Source organism: Ictidomys tridecemlineatus, unplaced genomic scaffold (assembly GCF_052094955.1).
Source record: "Ictidomys tridecemlineatus isolate mIctTri1 unplaced genomic scaffold, mIctTri1.hap1 Scaffold_52, whole genome shotgun sequence".
In the NCBI taxonomy this organism is placed as follows: Eukaryota; Metazoa; Chordata; class Mammalia; order Rodentia; family Sciuridae; genus Ictidomys; species Ictidomys tridecemlineatus.
In genome coordinates, this window is record NW_027523416.1 from 2,944,153 (window position 1) to 2,961,208 (window position 17,056).

The 17,056-nt window shown below is 38.0% G+C and overlaps 1 protein-coding gene and 1 long non-coding RNA gene across 7 annotated transcripts in view; one reads left to right on the forward strand and one right to left on the reverse strand.

Annotated features, from left to right (window-relative positions):
• The window catches only part of LOC144373880 (uncharacterized), a 74,145-nt gene extending 72,869 nt beyond the window's left edge, over positions 1-1,276 (forward strand). Inside the window, exon 3 of the long non-coding RNA XR_013433447.1 lies at positions 1,244-1,276. This is a non-coding gene — a long non-coding RNA (uncharacterized LOC144373880). The remainder of the gene's footprint in view (positions 1-1,243) is intronic.
• The window catches only part of LOC144373879 (transport and Golgi organization protein 1 homolog), a 168,719-nt gene that overhangs the window by 68,557 nt on the left and 83,106 nt on the right, over positions 1-17,056 (reverse strand). For 2 of the 6 annotated variants that reach the window (XM_078036847.1, XM_078036848.1), the window contains exons 1-2: positions 13,850-13,954; positions 13,423-13,576 (exon numbers count right to left, since the gene is read on the reverse strand). The exons of 3 other annotated variants lie outside the window; for them this stretch is intronic. Coding sequence is in view for 1 of the 3 variants with exons in the window: in XM_078036846.1 (XP_077892972.1) it covers position 9,975 (1 nt within the window). In the remaining 2 variants the exon portion in view is untranslated. Of the gene's footprint in view, positions 1-9,974; positions 10,141-13,422; positions 13,577-13,849; positions 13,955-17,056 lie in introns of those variants that run through there. One more of the 6 variants, XM_078036846.1, reaches the window with a different exon arrangement.

Sequence of the window (17,056 nt, forward strand, 5' to 3'; positions counted from 1 at the left end):
CCAGTATTAAAATCATGAAGGCATTCCCTGAACAACAAAGGCCAAATGTTGGGTGACAATGTCACTGAAACCTCATTGACACACTAAAAAGAAGTTACATGCAAAATTAAACAATGTGTGCCATGCATAATTTATTAGCTTTGAACTCTTGATCCTCCTGCCTTAGCCTCCTGAGTCGATGGGATTATAGGCATGTAGAATATCATTAAATTTTGCCAGAATGCAAAGAAGATAGAAAAATGAGAACCACAAGAGAAAATGTCACATATAAAAAAAAGTTCCGTGAACTGACAGGATTAGCAGAAAAAAAAATTTAAAAAGTTTTTATAACTAATTTCAAGGAATTAAAGAAAAGCTTAATCATAATGAATAAGTAGATATGGGTGTCAACATATAAATGAAAAAATTTTTTTAAAAGAAATAAAAAGTATAGTATTCGAAATGAAAAATTCATGAAACAAATCTATCATCAGATTTTATAGTGCAAAAACAGCAAAAAGTTAACTTGGAGATAGACCAATAAAAATTATCTGGTCTAAAAATCAGAAAGAAAAAAAATAGAGACTTGGTTACTATCATTACAAAGTGACCTAACATACATATAATTAGATTTCTAGAAGAATAAAGGCATAAATTGTACAGAAAAAATATTTAAGACAATGATGGCTAAAATTATCTCAAATTAACAAAAAAGATGTTAACAGATTTAGGAAACTCAGTGAATACTAAAGTTAGTTACAAAGCAAATCACATCTAGATGCATCAGAGTCAACTGTAAATAATCAATTAGGAGGAAAAAGGTCTTGAAGGCAATTAGAAAAAAGTGGTGTGTTACGCATAGGTAAAAATGACTAAAATGATAGCTGACTTCTTATCAGAAATGAGAGATTTAAGTTAATGGAAAGGTTTAAGGTGCTAGAAGACAAAAACTGCTAATCCAGGATAAGTACTCTTCAAAACTGAAAGCAGAATAGACATTTTCAAATAAATAAAAAGTAAGAAAATTCAATACCAATAGATCTCTACTATTAACAATGCTAAAAGAACCTCTTCAGGATAAAAGGAGATGATCCATCAGGTAGAAACAGATGCACTGTGTGTTTTAGTTTACTGTGTAATAAACTTAATGGTTTAAAATAAAAATTCTTTGTTATTTCTCCTTATTCTATGATTTGGCTTTACGTAACCTGATGGGTCCTTTGCTCTAGGTATTTATTAGTGCTTATGTGGTTTCCTTTAGCAGGGATTGTTTAACCAAAGGTAGAACTGACAAAATAGCTTTCTTTACATGTCTGCTAGCTCAACTGGTTGGGTCAGCTTATCTCCTCAAATGCTTTTAGTCATTCAGTCATTCTAAAATTTTTTATTTGTTGATTAGATTTCTAGAGGATAAAAGTAGAAGGTATATACCTTCCCAAGGTGTTAGGTCTAGGATTGGCATGGCATCACTTTCACCAAAAATATATTTTGTTCATTAAAACAAGACAAAAGACCAGCCCAGACTCAGCAGGTGGGAAATAGATATTACTTCATAATGAGAGAAGCAACATGATACAGGAATGTGGAGAATTTGGGGTAGATATTTTTAAAGACAATGCACCATAAACAGAAATGAAAAGTACTAGAAGTACTAAAATGTAGGTAAATATAAAAGGCAATATGTATACATACTTATTCTTTTAATTTCTTGGAAACATGACTAAGGTAAAAAACATAGAGTATACAGCTGTAATATGTATGACGACAAAGCACAAAGGACTTGGGGAGATGTGAGAAAGTATCACAATTTAAATTATGAAAACTGTGATAAATTAAAGAATGCATTTCATAATTCCTGGAAACATTGCTAAAACAATAATGTAAAGCAATAAAGCTAAATGCTAATGGATAAATTAAATAAAATTTAATTTTTATTTAATGTAATTTTATTTAATTACATTAAATAAAAATATGAATAGAACGAAAACAAGAAATAGATAAAAATACATCATGAAAAGTAAGCCAAGAAGAATGCAGAGGCTATACTAACATCAGATGAATTTAATTCAAGATAAAGAGTTTTATAAGAGATAAGAAAGACATTTCATAATACCATAATGTGTTTTTAAGAACACAGAAACATGACACCATACAACCAAACATTTATATGCCCCAAATATATGAAAGCTGACAAAACTGAAGAGACAAATCTATACTTTGAATTTTTAACACCCTTTTAACAACTGATAGTAACACTATAAAAAAAATCACTAATGATACACAAGAGTCTGAACAAAACTATCAACCACCTTAACCTTATTGACATTGACTGACAATGCCCAACAACTCCAGAATATATATTCTTTTCTAGTCCTCATGGAAACTTGCAAGATAGGTTATATTCTTGGCAAAAAATTTTAAATATTGAATTTCAGTTTGTTTGCTGATCACAGTAGAAATAAATGGGGTATTCTTTAATAAAACTGGTCATTAAATAAAAGCCCTACAAATCATCAATAAACAGTGTTTTAGTTATCTATTGTTATATTTTTAAAAATTCCAAAATTTAGTGGCTTTAAAAAATAACCATTTGCCAGGAGTGGTGGTGCACACCTGTAATTCCAGTGGCTCAGGAGGCTGAGGTAGGAGGATCGAGAGTTCAAAGCCAGCCTCAGTAATGGCGAGGCACTAAGCAACTCAGTGACACCCTGTCTCTAAATAAAATACAAAATAGGGCTAGGGATGTGGCTCAGTGGTCGAGAGCCTCTGAGTTCAATCCCCACTACCAAACAAACAACCATTTTATTTCTCATAATTTTGTAAGTCAAGACTTTAACCAAGGTTCTGCTCCAGTGTCACCTAGGCTCACCCATACAGCACATGCCTGATTTAGACTACAAGGTCTGAGATGTCTTTGTATGTCCGGAACTAAGGTGCTGACTGTTGGCTTTATGTAGTCTCCCTTTCCATGTGGTCTTTCATATGTCAGGGGCTTTCTTCAAAAGGACTCTCCCTCCAGCAAGATAGCCTGGGCTTCTTTACAGTGTGGCACAGGGTACCACAGAGAAGAAAAAATGAGTTTGTGCCTTTAAAGGATACAGTCAGTCCTTCCTCAAGTCTCAATCTTGGGTAGGATCTTGGTCCATGCATTTTGGGGGAATTTATAGTTGGATGACATTTTAATCTACATTACTATGTGAAATGTCTTTGTTTTCATGATTTCATTTTTGCTACATTGTTTCTTTTCCATACAATTAACTACAATATAGGATAATCTATTGATGATAATGTCTCTTCAATTGGTTGTGTGAAGCTTGCTCTATAATAATTTATATAGAAAAAACTTATGGGAATAATATTCTCTAAATGACAATTTCCTGATTTAAAAACATATAATTTGTAGCCAGTACAATAGTGCATGCCTATAATCCTAGCTACTCAGGAGGTTGACAAGTAGGAGAATGGTAAGTTTGAGGAGAGCCTGGGCAACTTGGTGAGACTCTGTCTCAAGAAAAATAAAAACAAAACAAACATTAATGACTGCAGATGTAGCTCAGTGGTAGAGCACTCCTCAGTTCAATCCTCAGTGCTGGGGGTTAAAAAAGGTCATTCATCACCATACTAAGACACTCCGTAGAGAAAAGTAATTGCAAGAACATTGTTCTCCTTCCTTGGGATATGTTTTTTTTTTTCCTAGATTGGAATCTAGAAAGCCTTTTGTGTGCTTTGTGCTCTCATTATGGTTATGTGGCTTTTTAAATCTTGTTCATGCCATTGGATGTAATATCAGATTTTGGGTTTTTTTTTTTTGGTGGTGCTGGGGATTGAACCCAGAGCCTTGTGCGTGTGAGGCAAGTACTCTTCCAACTAAGCTATATCCCCAGCCCCAGTGGATTTTTTTTTTTTGGAGGGGAATCTCTTCTCAACACATTTTGTGCCAGATTGTACTTGAGAAAGGGAAGTGATATGTACAGCATGGAACGATATTAGTTTCTGATTTTCCCACTTTTTAAAATCTTTTTAAAAAAATTATTTTTAATTCTAATTTGTTATATATGAGAGCAGAATGCACTATAATTCATATTACACATATGGTACACAATTTTTCATATCTCTGGTTGTATACAGAGTCACATCAGTTGTGTCTATTTTGAAGAGAGAGAGAGAGAGGGGGGGGAGAGGGACAGGGAGAGGAAGGGAGGGAGGGAGGGAGGGAGGGAGGGAGGGGAGAGAGAGATTTTTAAATATTTATTTTTTAGTTCTCGGCGGACACAACATCTTTTTTTGTATGTGATGTTGAGCATCGAACCCGGGCTGCATGCATGCCAGACAAGCGCGCTACTGCTTGAGCCACATCCCCAGCCCCTAGTTGTGTCTTTATATGTGTACTTAGGGTAATGATGGTAATCTCATTCCACTGTCTTTTCTATCTACTATTTAGATGTATTTGAGAACTTTAAGAAAAATCAGAAATACTCTTTCCTATTTTCATGAAATCATGAATTTTTAGCCATATAAAATCTGTCCTGATGGGTTTTGGTTATATTTTTATACCTCATGAAAAGAGAAGAAATGTTTGCCAGGACAAGCCTCTAAACTGGAAGCTAATAGCCATGTTATCTTGTGTGCTTTCTTCCTCCACATCATCACTTAGGTTTGAGTAAGGCCAAGAACTAATGACACAAAGAACAGAAGGAACTTTTCTTGTGATTACTGTATATTGTTTAAAGACAGCAAAGAATCAACTATTTGTAGCATTTTGAAAAATCCACATATAAATTTTTACTAGACTTTAAAATTTCTTCTTTGATACTCTGGTTCTACTCAAATGGTCCACTCTCAGAGGGGAAATTCAGAGAATCCTGGGAGAGTCATTATTTGTGAAGTCATAGTTATGAACAAAATCCTTTCTTGCAAAGACTTTCAAGCTGCCTCCCTTTAGCTTTCACTCATTAGTGCTGGTTGATACCTGATGCTATTTAAAAAAAAATCTGATCCTTATCTCACACATCCCTCTCACAAATATTGTAGAAGTACATTGTGATCCCACGAATCTTTGTCCATGGCCATCTTTCCCAGAATTCCCCAACTGTCTCTCATTTCACAGGGTTTAATCAACCTCCTTCCATCCTATTTCATATAAAGTAACCAACATTCCTTATAAAAGCTGACAGCACTTGGGTCCCCAGAACAATCCTTGTTGAGAAGGAAAAACAGAAATTCATGACCAAATAGTAGAGAAGGCAGCCGAGTCACTTAAAAGCTAAAATTGTAATAAAAGAGAAAAGAATGATCAAGGAACCAATTAAAAGACTATTCATGTATTTTTCTCCTAAGAACCATCAGCCATGCTTCTGTTTGCACAGGACGTTGGAAAGCGAAGCAAAATCCAAAGGACCACCAGGAAAAGTAACATCTTACTCCCCTAGTCCAGCTGCTGACCCCTCTCCACAATCTCTATTTGCAATGGAAATCTTACACCTTCTGGATGAGACAGAATGATAAATCGCTGGCCAAACAAATGAAAAGGCAGCAGCCTATTGTTAGTTCCTGGTTCACTTCCATTAACCAGTACCGGCTCAAGGGGCAGGCAACTCCATTTCCACCTTCAAAGGAGGAGTTGGGCGGGGCTAGGTTTTGCACATGCTCCCAAGGCAGGTTTCTGGGCATGCTCACCTTACCATTTAACTGTGCTGTTTAAAAAACTTGGCATTAAAGATAAAGCAACCTTACTTTATACTTAATTGTGAATGGGCTGCTCTAACTACTCCTCTTTCATATTCATTTGTTATTTTTAACCATGCTTTATGTCTTCACTCTGTTTCGAAGAGGCAGCTGGAGCCCACAGGTCTAGACCCTCATCTGGGTCCTGCCAGAGGAACCATCTACCACAAAGAGAATCAAGACAGTCATCGAAGACAACATTCCAAATTTTTATCCAAGTAGAGAATCCAACAGTTAAACTGTCTACAAAAATGTAATTTTTTTTGTAGGTAGACTGAGATATATAATTATCTTTCTGAAAACACTGCAATTTTATTTTGTTCTAGTAAGTAAAGTCAATCTAGATGAGTACAGAAAAGGGTGGAAATTTGGTACTAAGGTAATCAAATACAACTTAAAAATATGACCACACACATCTATTTTTTCTCTCACCCAAAACAGCTAAAGGACAATACACAGATTTCTAAAAAGATATATGAGGCAATGGTAGATGAAACAGTGCACGAATTCTTTGGAAGATAAAAAGTGGATAAGAAGAGGACAACAGATTCAAAAGAGCTGTGGAACCAAAACATTGGTATCTAGCTGGGGCTGACTGCAGGAACTGAAACCCTTTCAGTTCTCCAAAAACTCAGATGCACAAGCACAGGCACCACAGTATGGAGGAACTGAGAGGATCCGCACACCAAACACCAAGAGCATCATGTGCCCTCAGCTCCCTGTCTTTCCAATTTAAACCACCAATTTCACTGTAATGGTATAGGACTCGTCTTAGGATAAAATGAGTTGTCCAGTGAAATCTTCAAATCTGACTCCCTCAGTGCAAAAGCTGGCTTGCCAACCAGTGCTGTTGGCATGAGGCCCAAAGGCCACCCACCTGTTCACAACAGAGCTGCCTGTCAGCTTTGGGGAATTTCACCAGCACGATGATCAGAGGACACCAGATGTTTCAGATAAACTGCTAACAAGAACGAGAGACTCCAAAACAAAACTTTTAAAAAGAGGAGGAAGAAGGAAAAGCAAATAGAGGAAAAAGAGATAATACAGTGGGCAGGGTAACACTTTCTGAAAAGATATAATAAATATCCTCCCTGAGATATATTTTAAAAAGCTATAATAAATGTCCTCGGGGAGGATATTATATCCTTGAAATGGGAATAGGATACGATTAAAACAACAAGCTGAGAACAAGAAAAAGTTCTTGAAGAATATAAATTCCTTTTAAGAAGGGAATGTGTAGATCTTTCCACCTTCTAAGATCTTCTTTGATTTCTCTCTTTAGGGTTCTGTAGTTTTCATTGTATAGATCTTTGACTTCTTTCATTGATTCTCAAGTATCATTTTTTTTTGAGGTTATTGTGAATGGAGTAGTTTTCCTCATTTCCTTCTCAGAGGCTTTGTCACTGATATACAGAAATACCTTTGATTTATGGGTATTGATTTATATCCTGCTCCTTTGCTGAATTCATTTACTATTTCTGGAAAGATCGACCTTGTTCTTGGATAGGCAGAATTAATATTATCAAAATGACCATACTACCAAAAGCGCTATATAGATTGAATGCAATTCCAATCAAAATCTCAATGGCATTCCTCATAGAAATAGAAAAAGCAATCATGAAATTCATCTGGAAAAATAAGAGATCCAGAATAGCTAAAGCAATCCTTAGCAAGAAGAGTGAAGCAGGGGGCATCACTATATCAGACCTTAAACTATACTACAGAGCAACAGTAACAAAAACAGCATGGTATTGACACCAAAACAGACTAATAGACCAATGGTACACAACAGAGGATACAGAGACTAACCCACAAAACTACAATTATCTTATATTAGACAAAGGTACCAAAAACATGCACTAGAGAAAAGATAGCATCTTCAACAAATGGTGCTGGGAGAACTGGAAATCCATATGCAACAAAATGAAATTAAACCCCTATCTCTCACCATGCACAAAACTCAACTCAAAATGGATCAAGGACCTGGGAATAAAACCAGAGACTCTGCATTTAATAGAAGAAAAAGTAGACCCTAATCTCCATCATGTGAGATTAGGCTCCAACTTCCTTAATAAGACTCTTTTGGTGCCAGAATTAAAATCAAGAATCAATAAATGGGATGGACTCAAACTAAAAAGTTTCTTTCTTCTCAGCAAAAGAAACAATCTGTGAGGTGAATAGAAAGCCTACATCTTGGGAGCAAATCTTTACCCCTCACACATCAGATATAGCACTAATCTCTAGGGTATATAAAAAACCTCAAAAGCTAAACACCAAAAAAAAAAAATAACCCAGTCAATAAATGGGCCAAGGACCTGAACAGACACTTCTCAGAAGATAATATACAATCAGTCAACAAATACATCAAAAAATGTTCATCATTACTAGCTATTAGAGAAATGCAAATCAAAACCACTCTAAGATTTCATCTCACTCATCAGAATGGCAGCTATTATGGATACAAACCACAATAAGTGTTGGCTAGAATGTGGGAGAAAAAGGCACTCATACACTGCTAATAGGACTGGAAATTGGTGCAGCCAATATGGAAAGCAGTATGGAGATTACTTGGAAAATTGAGAATGGAACCACCATCTGACCCAGCTGTCCATCTCCTCAATCTATATCCAAAGGACTTAAAAACAGTATACTACAGGACACAGATGCATCAATGTTTACAGCAGCACAATTCACAATAGCTAAACTGTGGGACCAACCTAGATGCCCTTCGATAGATGAATGGATTAAAAACTGTGGGGTGTGTGTGTGTATGTGTGTGTGTGTATGTATACACACACACATACACACACACACATACAATGGAATATTACTCAGCAATAGAAGAAAATAAAATCATGGCATTTGCAGGTAAATGGATGGAGTTAGAAAAGATAATGCTAAGTTAGCCAATCCCAAAAAACCAAATGCTGAATGTTTTATTTGATATAAGGAGGCTGATTCATAGTGGGATAGAGAGTGGGAGATGGGAGGAACAACAAGCTCTAGATAGGGCAGAGGGGTTGGAGGGGAAGGGAGGAGGCATGAGGTTATTAATGATGGTGGAATGTGATAATTATTATCCAAAGTACAGGTTTGAATACAGGAACTGGGTGTGAATATACTGTGTATACAATCAGAGATATGAAAAATTGTGCTCTATATGTATACGAATTATAATGCTTTCTGCTGTCATATATGAATAAAAATTTTTAAAAAAGGTCAGTAAAACCCTCTCACACCAGCCCAGATTGACTCCCTCTTGCTGATACAGGAGAACAGTCATTTTAAAAATAATCATGAGGAAAAAAAAAAAAAACCCTTTCAAGTCTGAAATTCAAATATTTCACAACAGAAAATGGACAAAAAGATAAATATTGGGGCTAGGGTTGTAGTTCAGTGGCAGAGTGCTTCCTCAGCATGTGTGAGGCACTGGGCTCGATCCTTAGCCACCACATTAAAAAAAATAAAATAAGGGCATGCTGTCTATCTACAACTATATATATATATATATATATATATATATATATATATATATATATATATATACAGAGAGAGAGAGAGAGAGAGAGAGAGAGAGAGAGAGAGAGAGAGAGAGAGAAGGGGGGGCCACCAAATTTGAGAAAAAAGAAAAAGGAAGACAAAATGATCTCCTACACCTCATGGGTCTTTTTTTTTAATATGTATTTTTTTAGTTGAAGTTGGACACAATGCCTTTATTTTTACTTTTGTTTTTATGTGGTGCTGAGGATTGAACCCAGGCCCTTGCACGTGCAAGGTGAGTGCTCTACCGCTGAGCCACCACCCCAGCCCCCCACCTCATGGGTCTTAAACGACCTAAAGCACATGACATAGTCAGTACTGTTTATGAACACAATAAATGTCCATAAATATCAGTTGCAATTTAAAAAACATTCTACTATTGAGAAGAGGAATCACTGTGCAAAGCACCACCATAAAGATAGGAGGTTTACCAAATAAACTCCAGAGAAGATTTCTGCGTCAAGGGAGAAAAGGTTCAAATTTAATCCTTGAGACTGACAGGACCATAAACATTAATATCATCACTTGGATTCAAAGTCCAGCTTCAAGGGAACAAGGATTACTCTGGTAGTTCTTGGACCAGGAATCCTTAAGAATGTTATCAGATGACTACAGGGCTGGGTAGGAAAGAAAGGTCCCAGAGCAGGACACAGGACTTCTCGTGGGGAGGCATCTCACTCACACCCTACCTTGAGGTGATGAAGTCACTGGCTCACCTAACCCCAACTCACTTCCTTCCTCCTGTTCTCTGATCCCTCCTCCAGCTGCAGGCAGGGCATCAGAGGCCCACTGGCTATTCTCTGTCTCTCCCAGGATGGACTCCAGGTCTACCTCCTCCAGGGTGCTCCCCTCAGAGGACAGCAGTTTATCCAAGCCAAATTTCAGTATGTCACTCAACTTGAATGAAGAAAACGAGAGATCCAGTTAGTTCTCATGAAAACACAGATGAGGATGTGTGACTTGCTAAGTGTCTAAATGATACCAGGTAATTCTTTCCCTGATGGACTTTCTTCTCTTCCATCACAAATGACACCTGCCAGGCTGTTTTGAAGTTGGATGAGGAATAAGCAGAGAGGTGATAAATGATGATCAGAGATGTTGACTTTGACAATTATTTACAATACCAAAAAAAATTTGGGCCTCCAATTTTTTTGAGGAGTGGGGGCAGATAAAATGATTCCAGCATCTTCTATAGCACTTCTCACCAGCATTTTTTACAGGCACTTCCAGCAGTCCTGAGAGAACTCAGAGAACCTGTTGGCTACCTTCTTACCTCTCCCACTGCCAAACTCTTATAAAGAGAAGGTGCCACTGAATACCTCATCTCACCATGAGCTGCCACCTGTCCTTGCCAAGCCGCTTTGCTACTACAGTGGTTTATGGGACCCACTTTGGCAAAACCATAACCACCCTGATCACCAGACCCAAAAGCCCTTTCTCAATTTCAATCTCCCTGGATAATCCTGCGGCACTCCCCATCCTGCCCTCTTGCTCCCCCTAGGGGATATACTCAGCCTACTTCCTATGGCTACAGGAACCAGAATCTTAGATAGTGTTACCTGGCTTTCATTTGCTACTTGCAACTCTCCACCTCCCTAAGTACTATCTCTTAGGAATTCTGAACCAATTGGGATCCACATCATGGGACTTCATTTTCATTTTGCCCTTTTAGATTTGGTTAATTATCTCTAGATTGCCTATTCTGTAACTTGGAAACTTTAGCTTGAAAATACCCGAGATGAAAACTATGGCTTTGGCATTTAGTACCCAAAACAGAAGAAAGCCAAGTATTTATGATGAGGCTCAGTCCATACTGGGACCCTTCCTCTTCCACTCCTTGGACTATGTCTCCTGGTTTCCCTCGCTACTGCTCACTCACAACATGTCTTTAAGGAACTACCCATTTTTTAAATGAAAACCACTTTATTATAGTAACTAAGAGCATGTAGTTGGAAGTTAAAGAGTGCTCGGATTAGAGTCATGAATCTGATGTTTGGAAAATTTCTTAAGATGGAGGTAAAGACAACGTCTATCTCATTTTTTTGTTATTCTTCTTCTGAAACAACTGGAAAAAGTGCATGTCACACAATGCTTAGCACACAGTACGAATTCAATAAGTGTTCACCGCATCTGTATCTGTTCTCTGTTTCTGTTGTGTTCTCCTTCTAAGACAAGGAACCTGCTTTCCTTTTTCAGGACTTCACTGCTCTATACTGCTTAGATTTATCAAACCAGAACCACGTCTTTTACTATTAGATTCTTTTAATAACTTAAAAAATGTCCTGCTGTATTTTGAGACAAGGCAGTGAGTTATCACCCTTGTTCCTGGCAACCATAAATAACTCACAGTCTGGTGGGGAGGAAAGAATCAAGACAGAACCAGAGTGTGATTTCTTGCCATGGCTTGGGCAGGAAGTCCCACCGAGGTCCTCTCCACCAGCCCATAGTTTGTACTGGCCCCAGGATCTGGTCCCATGGCAGAGTTTTTGCCTGTGCATTTCACAATGATGTGCTAGCAGCCAATGCCACAGGGAAACCCCTGACTGAATGCCTGGAGCTCCCTCCACTGGGGAAGCATCTCCTCTAACTCCTGACGCCTGTGCCTTCACAACAGCCCATGATGAGCTCCTCTCCCAAGGTCCTGTGAAGAAGTATATTTAGACACCTACAGTGTACACGCACCTCTCTCTCAAGCTTTCACCTTCCATTTGAAATTGCCTCTTCAATAGTGTGAAAATAAAATGCACAGCCTGCCCGGCCACCATGACAGATGAGCATGCAGAAGACTCAAAACACAAAAGGCCAAAGACTCCAGTTACTCTCTAAGATAAACTAAAGTCAAGCAAACAAACAAAACCTAGGGTTCTTCTTTCGAGTTCTAGTACCCCCAAATCTGTGACCCTTTCCTGCAGGTGAGTGACTCCCTAACAAAAACAGCACCTTCCCTGTCTGTAATGCTGATGAGTAAAGATACAGATGTGAGAAAACTGCCATTTTTAAACTCATGCTTGGGCTAGTTGTAAATTTGATGATTCTGCTTGTAATACTGTGTAATTTTTTCCCTTTCATATACCTCTTGAATTTTTTGTTTGATAAGCTGATCCTTTTAAAGCCTGGTTTTTCTTGCAAATTTTTCTAATTCCTTTCTTTTCTGAGTCTCCCTCTAACAATAATGTATATTGATTTTTACTACAAATTCTGTTGACTAAAGCCTACATTATCTTCATCTTTCTAATTTCTATCGCTGTCTTCCTACTTTCTACTCTCATCTTTCAGGCTTAAAGGCTTAAAGCCATCTTGGAACTTGCTCTCTCACACTGCCTGCCTCAAAACAATAGCCAACTCCTGTCATTTTTCTGCAGTTTCCTACAGCAGACTTTCCCACAGCTACTACCTTTTCTCAGACATTTATTACTCTCTTCATGCTTGAATCATACTAGATAATAGGGGTTGATCTCTCTGCATCTAATCCCTCAGAAGGACTTGGGGTATATTATAATATAGGTTCAATTTTATCTCAAAGGCTTCTGCTAAGGAATAACTCTAAACCTCCTACCAAAAGAGAGCTCTCTAGGATATTCTAAGCCAGCAATTGACTCCCATCTAATTTTTCCTTCTTCAACAAATTAACTCTAGTGCTTTCATCCCTATATCCTATAGCATAATTTTGAATTCCTAATCTTGTTCACTCATCTCTGAGTATGGAATGAGTACTGTAAGTCACTACTCAAAGCGTCTGGGATTAAGGAGGAGCTATGGAACTAATCATCACTGATTAAAAAAAAAGGAAGAAAAAAAAAGAACTTAAACAAATTCTCTCTGAGGTAACTCGTGGCACACTCATCTTTAGAAGCCATAAAGAGATTAGATCCTTGATGTTCAGTTACATGCTCAAAGTCATGCATCCAGTAAGGGATAAGATGTGAATTTCAATCCAAGTTAGATGGTTAAAAGCTCATTCTCTTTATTCTATTTTCTCTGCCTTTAAATGCCACCCTCATTTTTAGCTTGTATGGCACCTTGCATGTAGTTAGGTACTGAGAGGGTAAGAATTAGGCCAATGAAAAAAATGTGTAATTTGCAACAATGGGTGGTTAATGCTGGTCCTTTTTATTTGCATTCTCATCCAAAGATAGTACTGGTTATAAATCATGAGACTCTAAAAGGAACACATTTTACCTGGAGGTCAGGATCAGCCAAAGGTTTCTGGGCTCCCAGAGTAAAATGGTCTCTTTCTATGATCGTGTTGATGAGCTGCAGTTTGGAGGCTGCTTTCCTATAAACTATTTCTTAAACAGTGTCTCGGCCAATCAGCCAGATCACTTTCACAGCCCTGTACGGGAGTCAAATGAGAGCAGTGTTAGAAGTCTGCAAAGCTGGGGAAAAAAGCATGCCAGGAAAATACACCCAAAAGGAAGCAAAACCAAATGCCACATTCAGGAAACAATGAAAAGGACACTGCTCATTGGGACCTGAGCATTTGTTAGAGAAATCTGGCCTCAACTTCTTCCTGAACTTTTCCCCAAAAGAGAAAGAGGAAGGAAGATGAAGTGACCACTATTGGGCCTTCATCTGTAGCCAGGATAACCCCTGGCAGGCATGTTACCTCAAGTCAAAGGGTAGCTGAACACAACTTTGTTTCCTCTTTGTGATACTGGGAACCCAATCCAGGAGAGCTTTACCATGAAGTTATAATCCTAGCCTTAAAAAAAAAAAAAGTTTTGAGACAGGGTTTAGGTAAGTTGCAAGGTTGGCTTTAAACTTGATCTTCCTGCTTGAGTCTCCCATGCTGATAATGATTACAGGCATGTGCACCCACTGGCTTTAACTTCATTTTTAAACTGAATTAGGATCTAACGTGAGAAACATGAACTAAATAAATTCTAAGTTTCTTCTAATCATTTTGGAATTTAACTCTTCTTTTCAACAAAGTGAGTCTGAACTGATCATGGGACCACTGATCCCCCAACATTGCTCTACAAGCCAGCAGCACAACGGGGTTCAAACCCAGTGGACTCTAACTCCAACGTGGCACTGTTGTCAGCACTACACGGTCCACCTTCCTCCCCAATCCACAGCTGCAAGCCACCAGAGCAGAAAGGTGCCAATGACTAACTCACTCACTTGTTCTGGCCAATTCAGTGAGCTCTGGCAGTTGCCCGCAAGTCATTTTGAGGATTAAAATCACTGTCAGAAAAAATAACAGTATCTGCTGCTTTTAAGTTCATGCCAACTCCACCTGAAAACCATACAAAAAAGGAGCATGATCAGCAACACACAAATAAGGAACTAGAAAACACACAAGGCAGGACTAGGTCCTACTGAAAATCTGAAATCAGTCCAACTGACTGGTTTCATCCTTCAAACTGAAATTTCTGCCCCAAACTTCAGGTTTTGACCACCCTACAGTGGTCAAAAGTGCTACCTCACCTTTCATTGCGTGAACTGGGAAAATTTAATTATCAAATATAACAGAATGAGAGGTAAGCAGAAGAAAAGGATGCTTAAGTTAATTGCACGAAGACATTTAATATTTGTTTGAAAACCTTGATTGGATTTTGCTTCAAACAGTCTGTGAATAAGGACACAAGTTCTTTCAGAAAACAGCTCCAAAAATAAGAGGTCTGGGGGCTGCAGTTGTAGCTCATACAATATGACAGGTCCTAGCTTAAGTAAGTTCTCTCGACTTTGTGATCTTTCATCCAATTTTTAAAAAATTACAGAAATGTCTTAGATGCCAAGGGCAAGGGTGGGAAAAAACAGAAGGTGTTAGACTCTACGGGGGAAAGGGGTAGATTCTCAACTTTCTTCAAAGGAATTCTCAAGAAATTTTATTCTAAGAAGAAACTAGGAAGAAAGGAGAAAAAGGCACAGGTGGAAAACAGTTTGATTTTTTTTCCTGAAAGGGTAGGTGTATCAGGAAGCCTATGGGCACACAGTTTCAGGGAAGGGAAGAACCAGTCTCACATCATACCATGGGAAGACGCTGAGAGCTAAGGTTCTAGAAGGAAACTAGAGAGTTCCCACTGATCTTTGACTAGGTTCTGAACACACACCCATTTTCTCCTTATTTTTCCATTAAAATGGTGAAATGTTTCATTTGTAAATGGCAAACACAGTAAAATGTTTGCTTTGGCATATGAGGGAAGAAAACTTCATTTGACAAAGAAAAGAAAATACTTTGAAAATGCTTTGAGATTTAATTAGCAAGTGACCTCACTCAGCACAGCACAGTCATTTGTCAGAAGCTTCCCTGGCTGTCCTTCCCCACCCCATCGCCACCCCTCCAATGCACACACTCTGTGTTATAGTGTGTTTTATGTTACCGAAAGGGCTCTTATATATAAATGTTTCCTTTCAAATACAAATAACTCTGACATGGTTACAGATGTTTAGTTTCCAATTAGCAGTAACCCTACACTCAAGAATGCCCCTCCTTTTGCTCCTGACCTTTAGCAAATGATGATTTCCCAAAGGAATCTGGCATCCATACAGGAGAAAGAATGGAAAGTGGGAAAAGTGCCAGAACTTTCTGCTTTCAGATACCCTATACTAGGGTACTCTCTAAACCCCATAACCAGGTTAAAAAGCAAAACAGAACTGCTCAAAAGGTAATGTAATTGCCAAAGAAGAAGCCATTTTTAAAGTAATATTTAATTAAATGACATTAATTATAAAGCAATGATTAAATGTAATTTCAACTTTCCTTCTAGTACAAATTGTTTAAATGAAAGGTTAGATGATAGTTGGATTTACATATATATATATATATATATATATATATATATATATATATATATATATATATATATATATACACATACTAAGCAAAAACACATTTCCAGGTTACCATTTTGCAAGCTATTGAGAGGAGGGAGCTGGAGTAGTGAGAAAATTTAGAACCTAGTGACTACCAGGATAAAAAATTGGAACATCTGGGTTTTCACTCTGCTTTGGACACTGAGTTTTTTGAGTTGGCAAGTCCCAGTAACCTCTGAGTCTCAGTCCAGTTGAGAGGCGTGCAGTAATCTACATCCAGCCCTTTGATGTGCTCTCCGGGAAGCGCTCCAAGAAGGTGCTTTGGAAACACAAAGTTATTTCGATGCACTGTGCCCATGGCTTGCCAAGTGCTCACACTGTTGAACTGCTGGCCTCTAGGTAGCCCCAAAGAGAGATTTAAAATCATGGGGTAATTCTACACTGTTTTAAAAAGATATGATAATAAACTGATGACATGAAGACAAACAGGTTCTTTCTTTGTCCTCTATTAACAATGATGAGGAAGAGTTTCCAGCCTCTGTTTGTGCTGCACTGCTGGGGGTTGAACTCAGGACCTCACACCTGCCAGGCAAGTACCACTGAGCTATATCCCCTGCCCATCTACAGCCTTTCTGAAAAAAAGAATACCCTCCATCTCCCAGACTCCACTTCTTCTGTAAAGTAAAGCAAACAAATTGAGGTCTTGAAGGTCTTATAAACTTTTATCATTGTCTGAAAATCATTTCCTCAATAGCCCTGTGTGTACTCTAAGACTGTTCTGGGCATCTACAAAGCCTAAAAGACATGCAGATACTAATGCCTTTCAACTTCTAGTCTCTCACTCCAATAAATTCATTCCATGTTCACTTTATGTATTTATTTAAGATGTGGTTTTGCTATGTTGCCCAGTTTGGCCTTGACCTTCTGGGCTCAAGTGATCCTCTTGCCTCTAGCCGGGAACACAGGCCTGTGCAACCACACCTGGCCCAATGTTCATTTTAATCACATATTTGTTATCCTGGCATTGTGTGACAAGAAAAATGATGTATTTTTA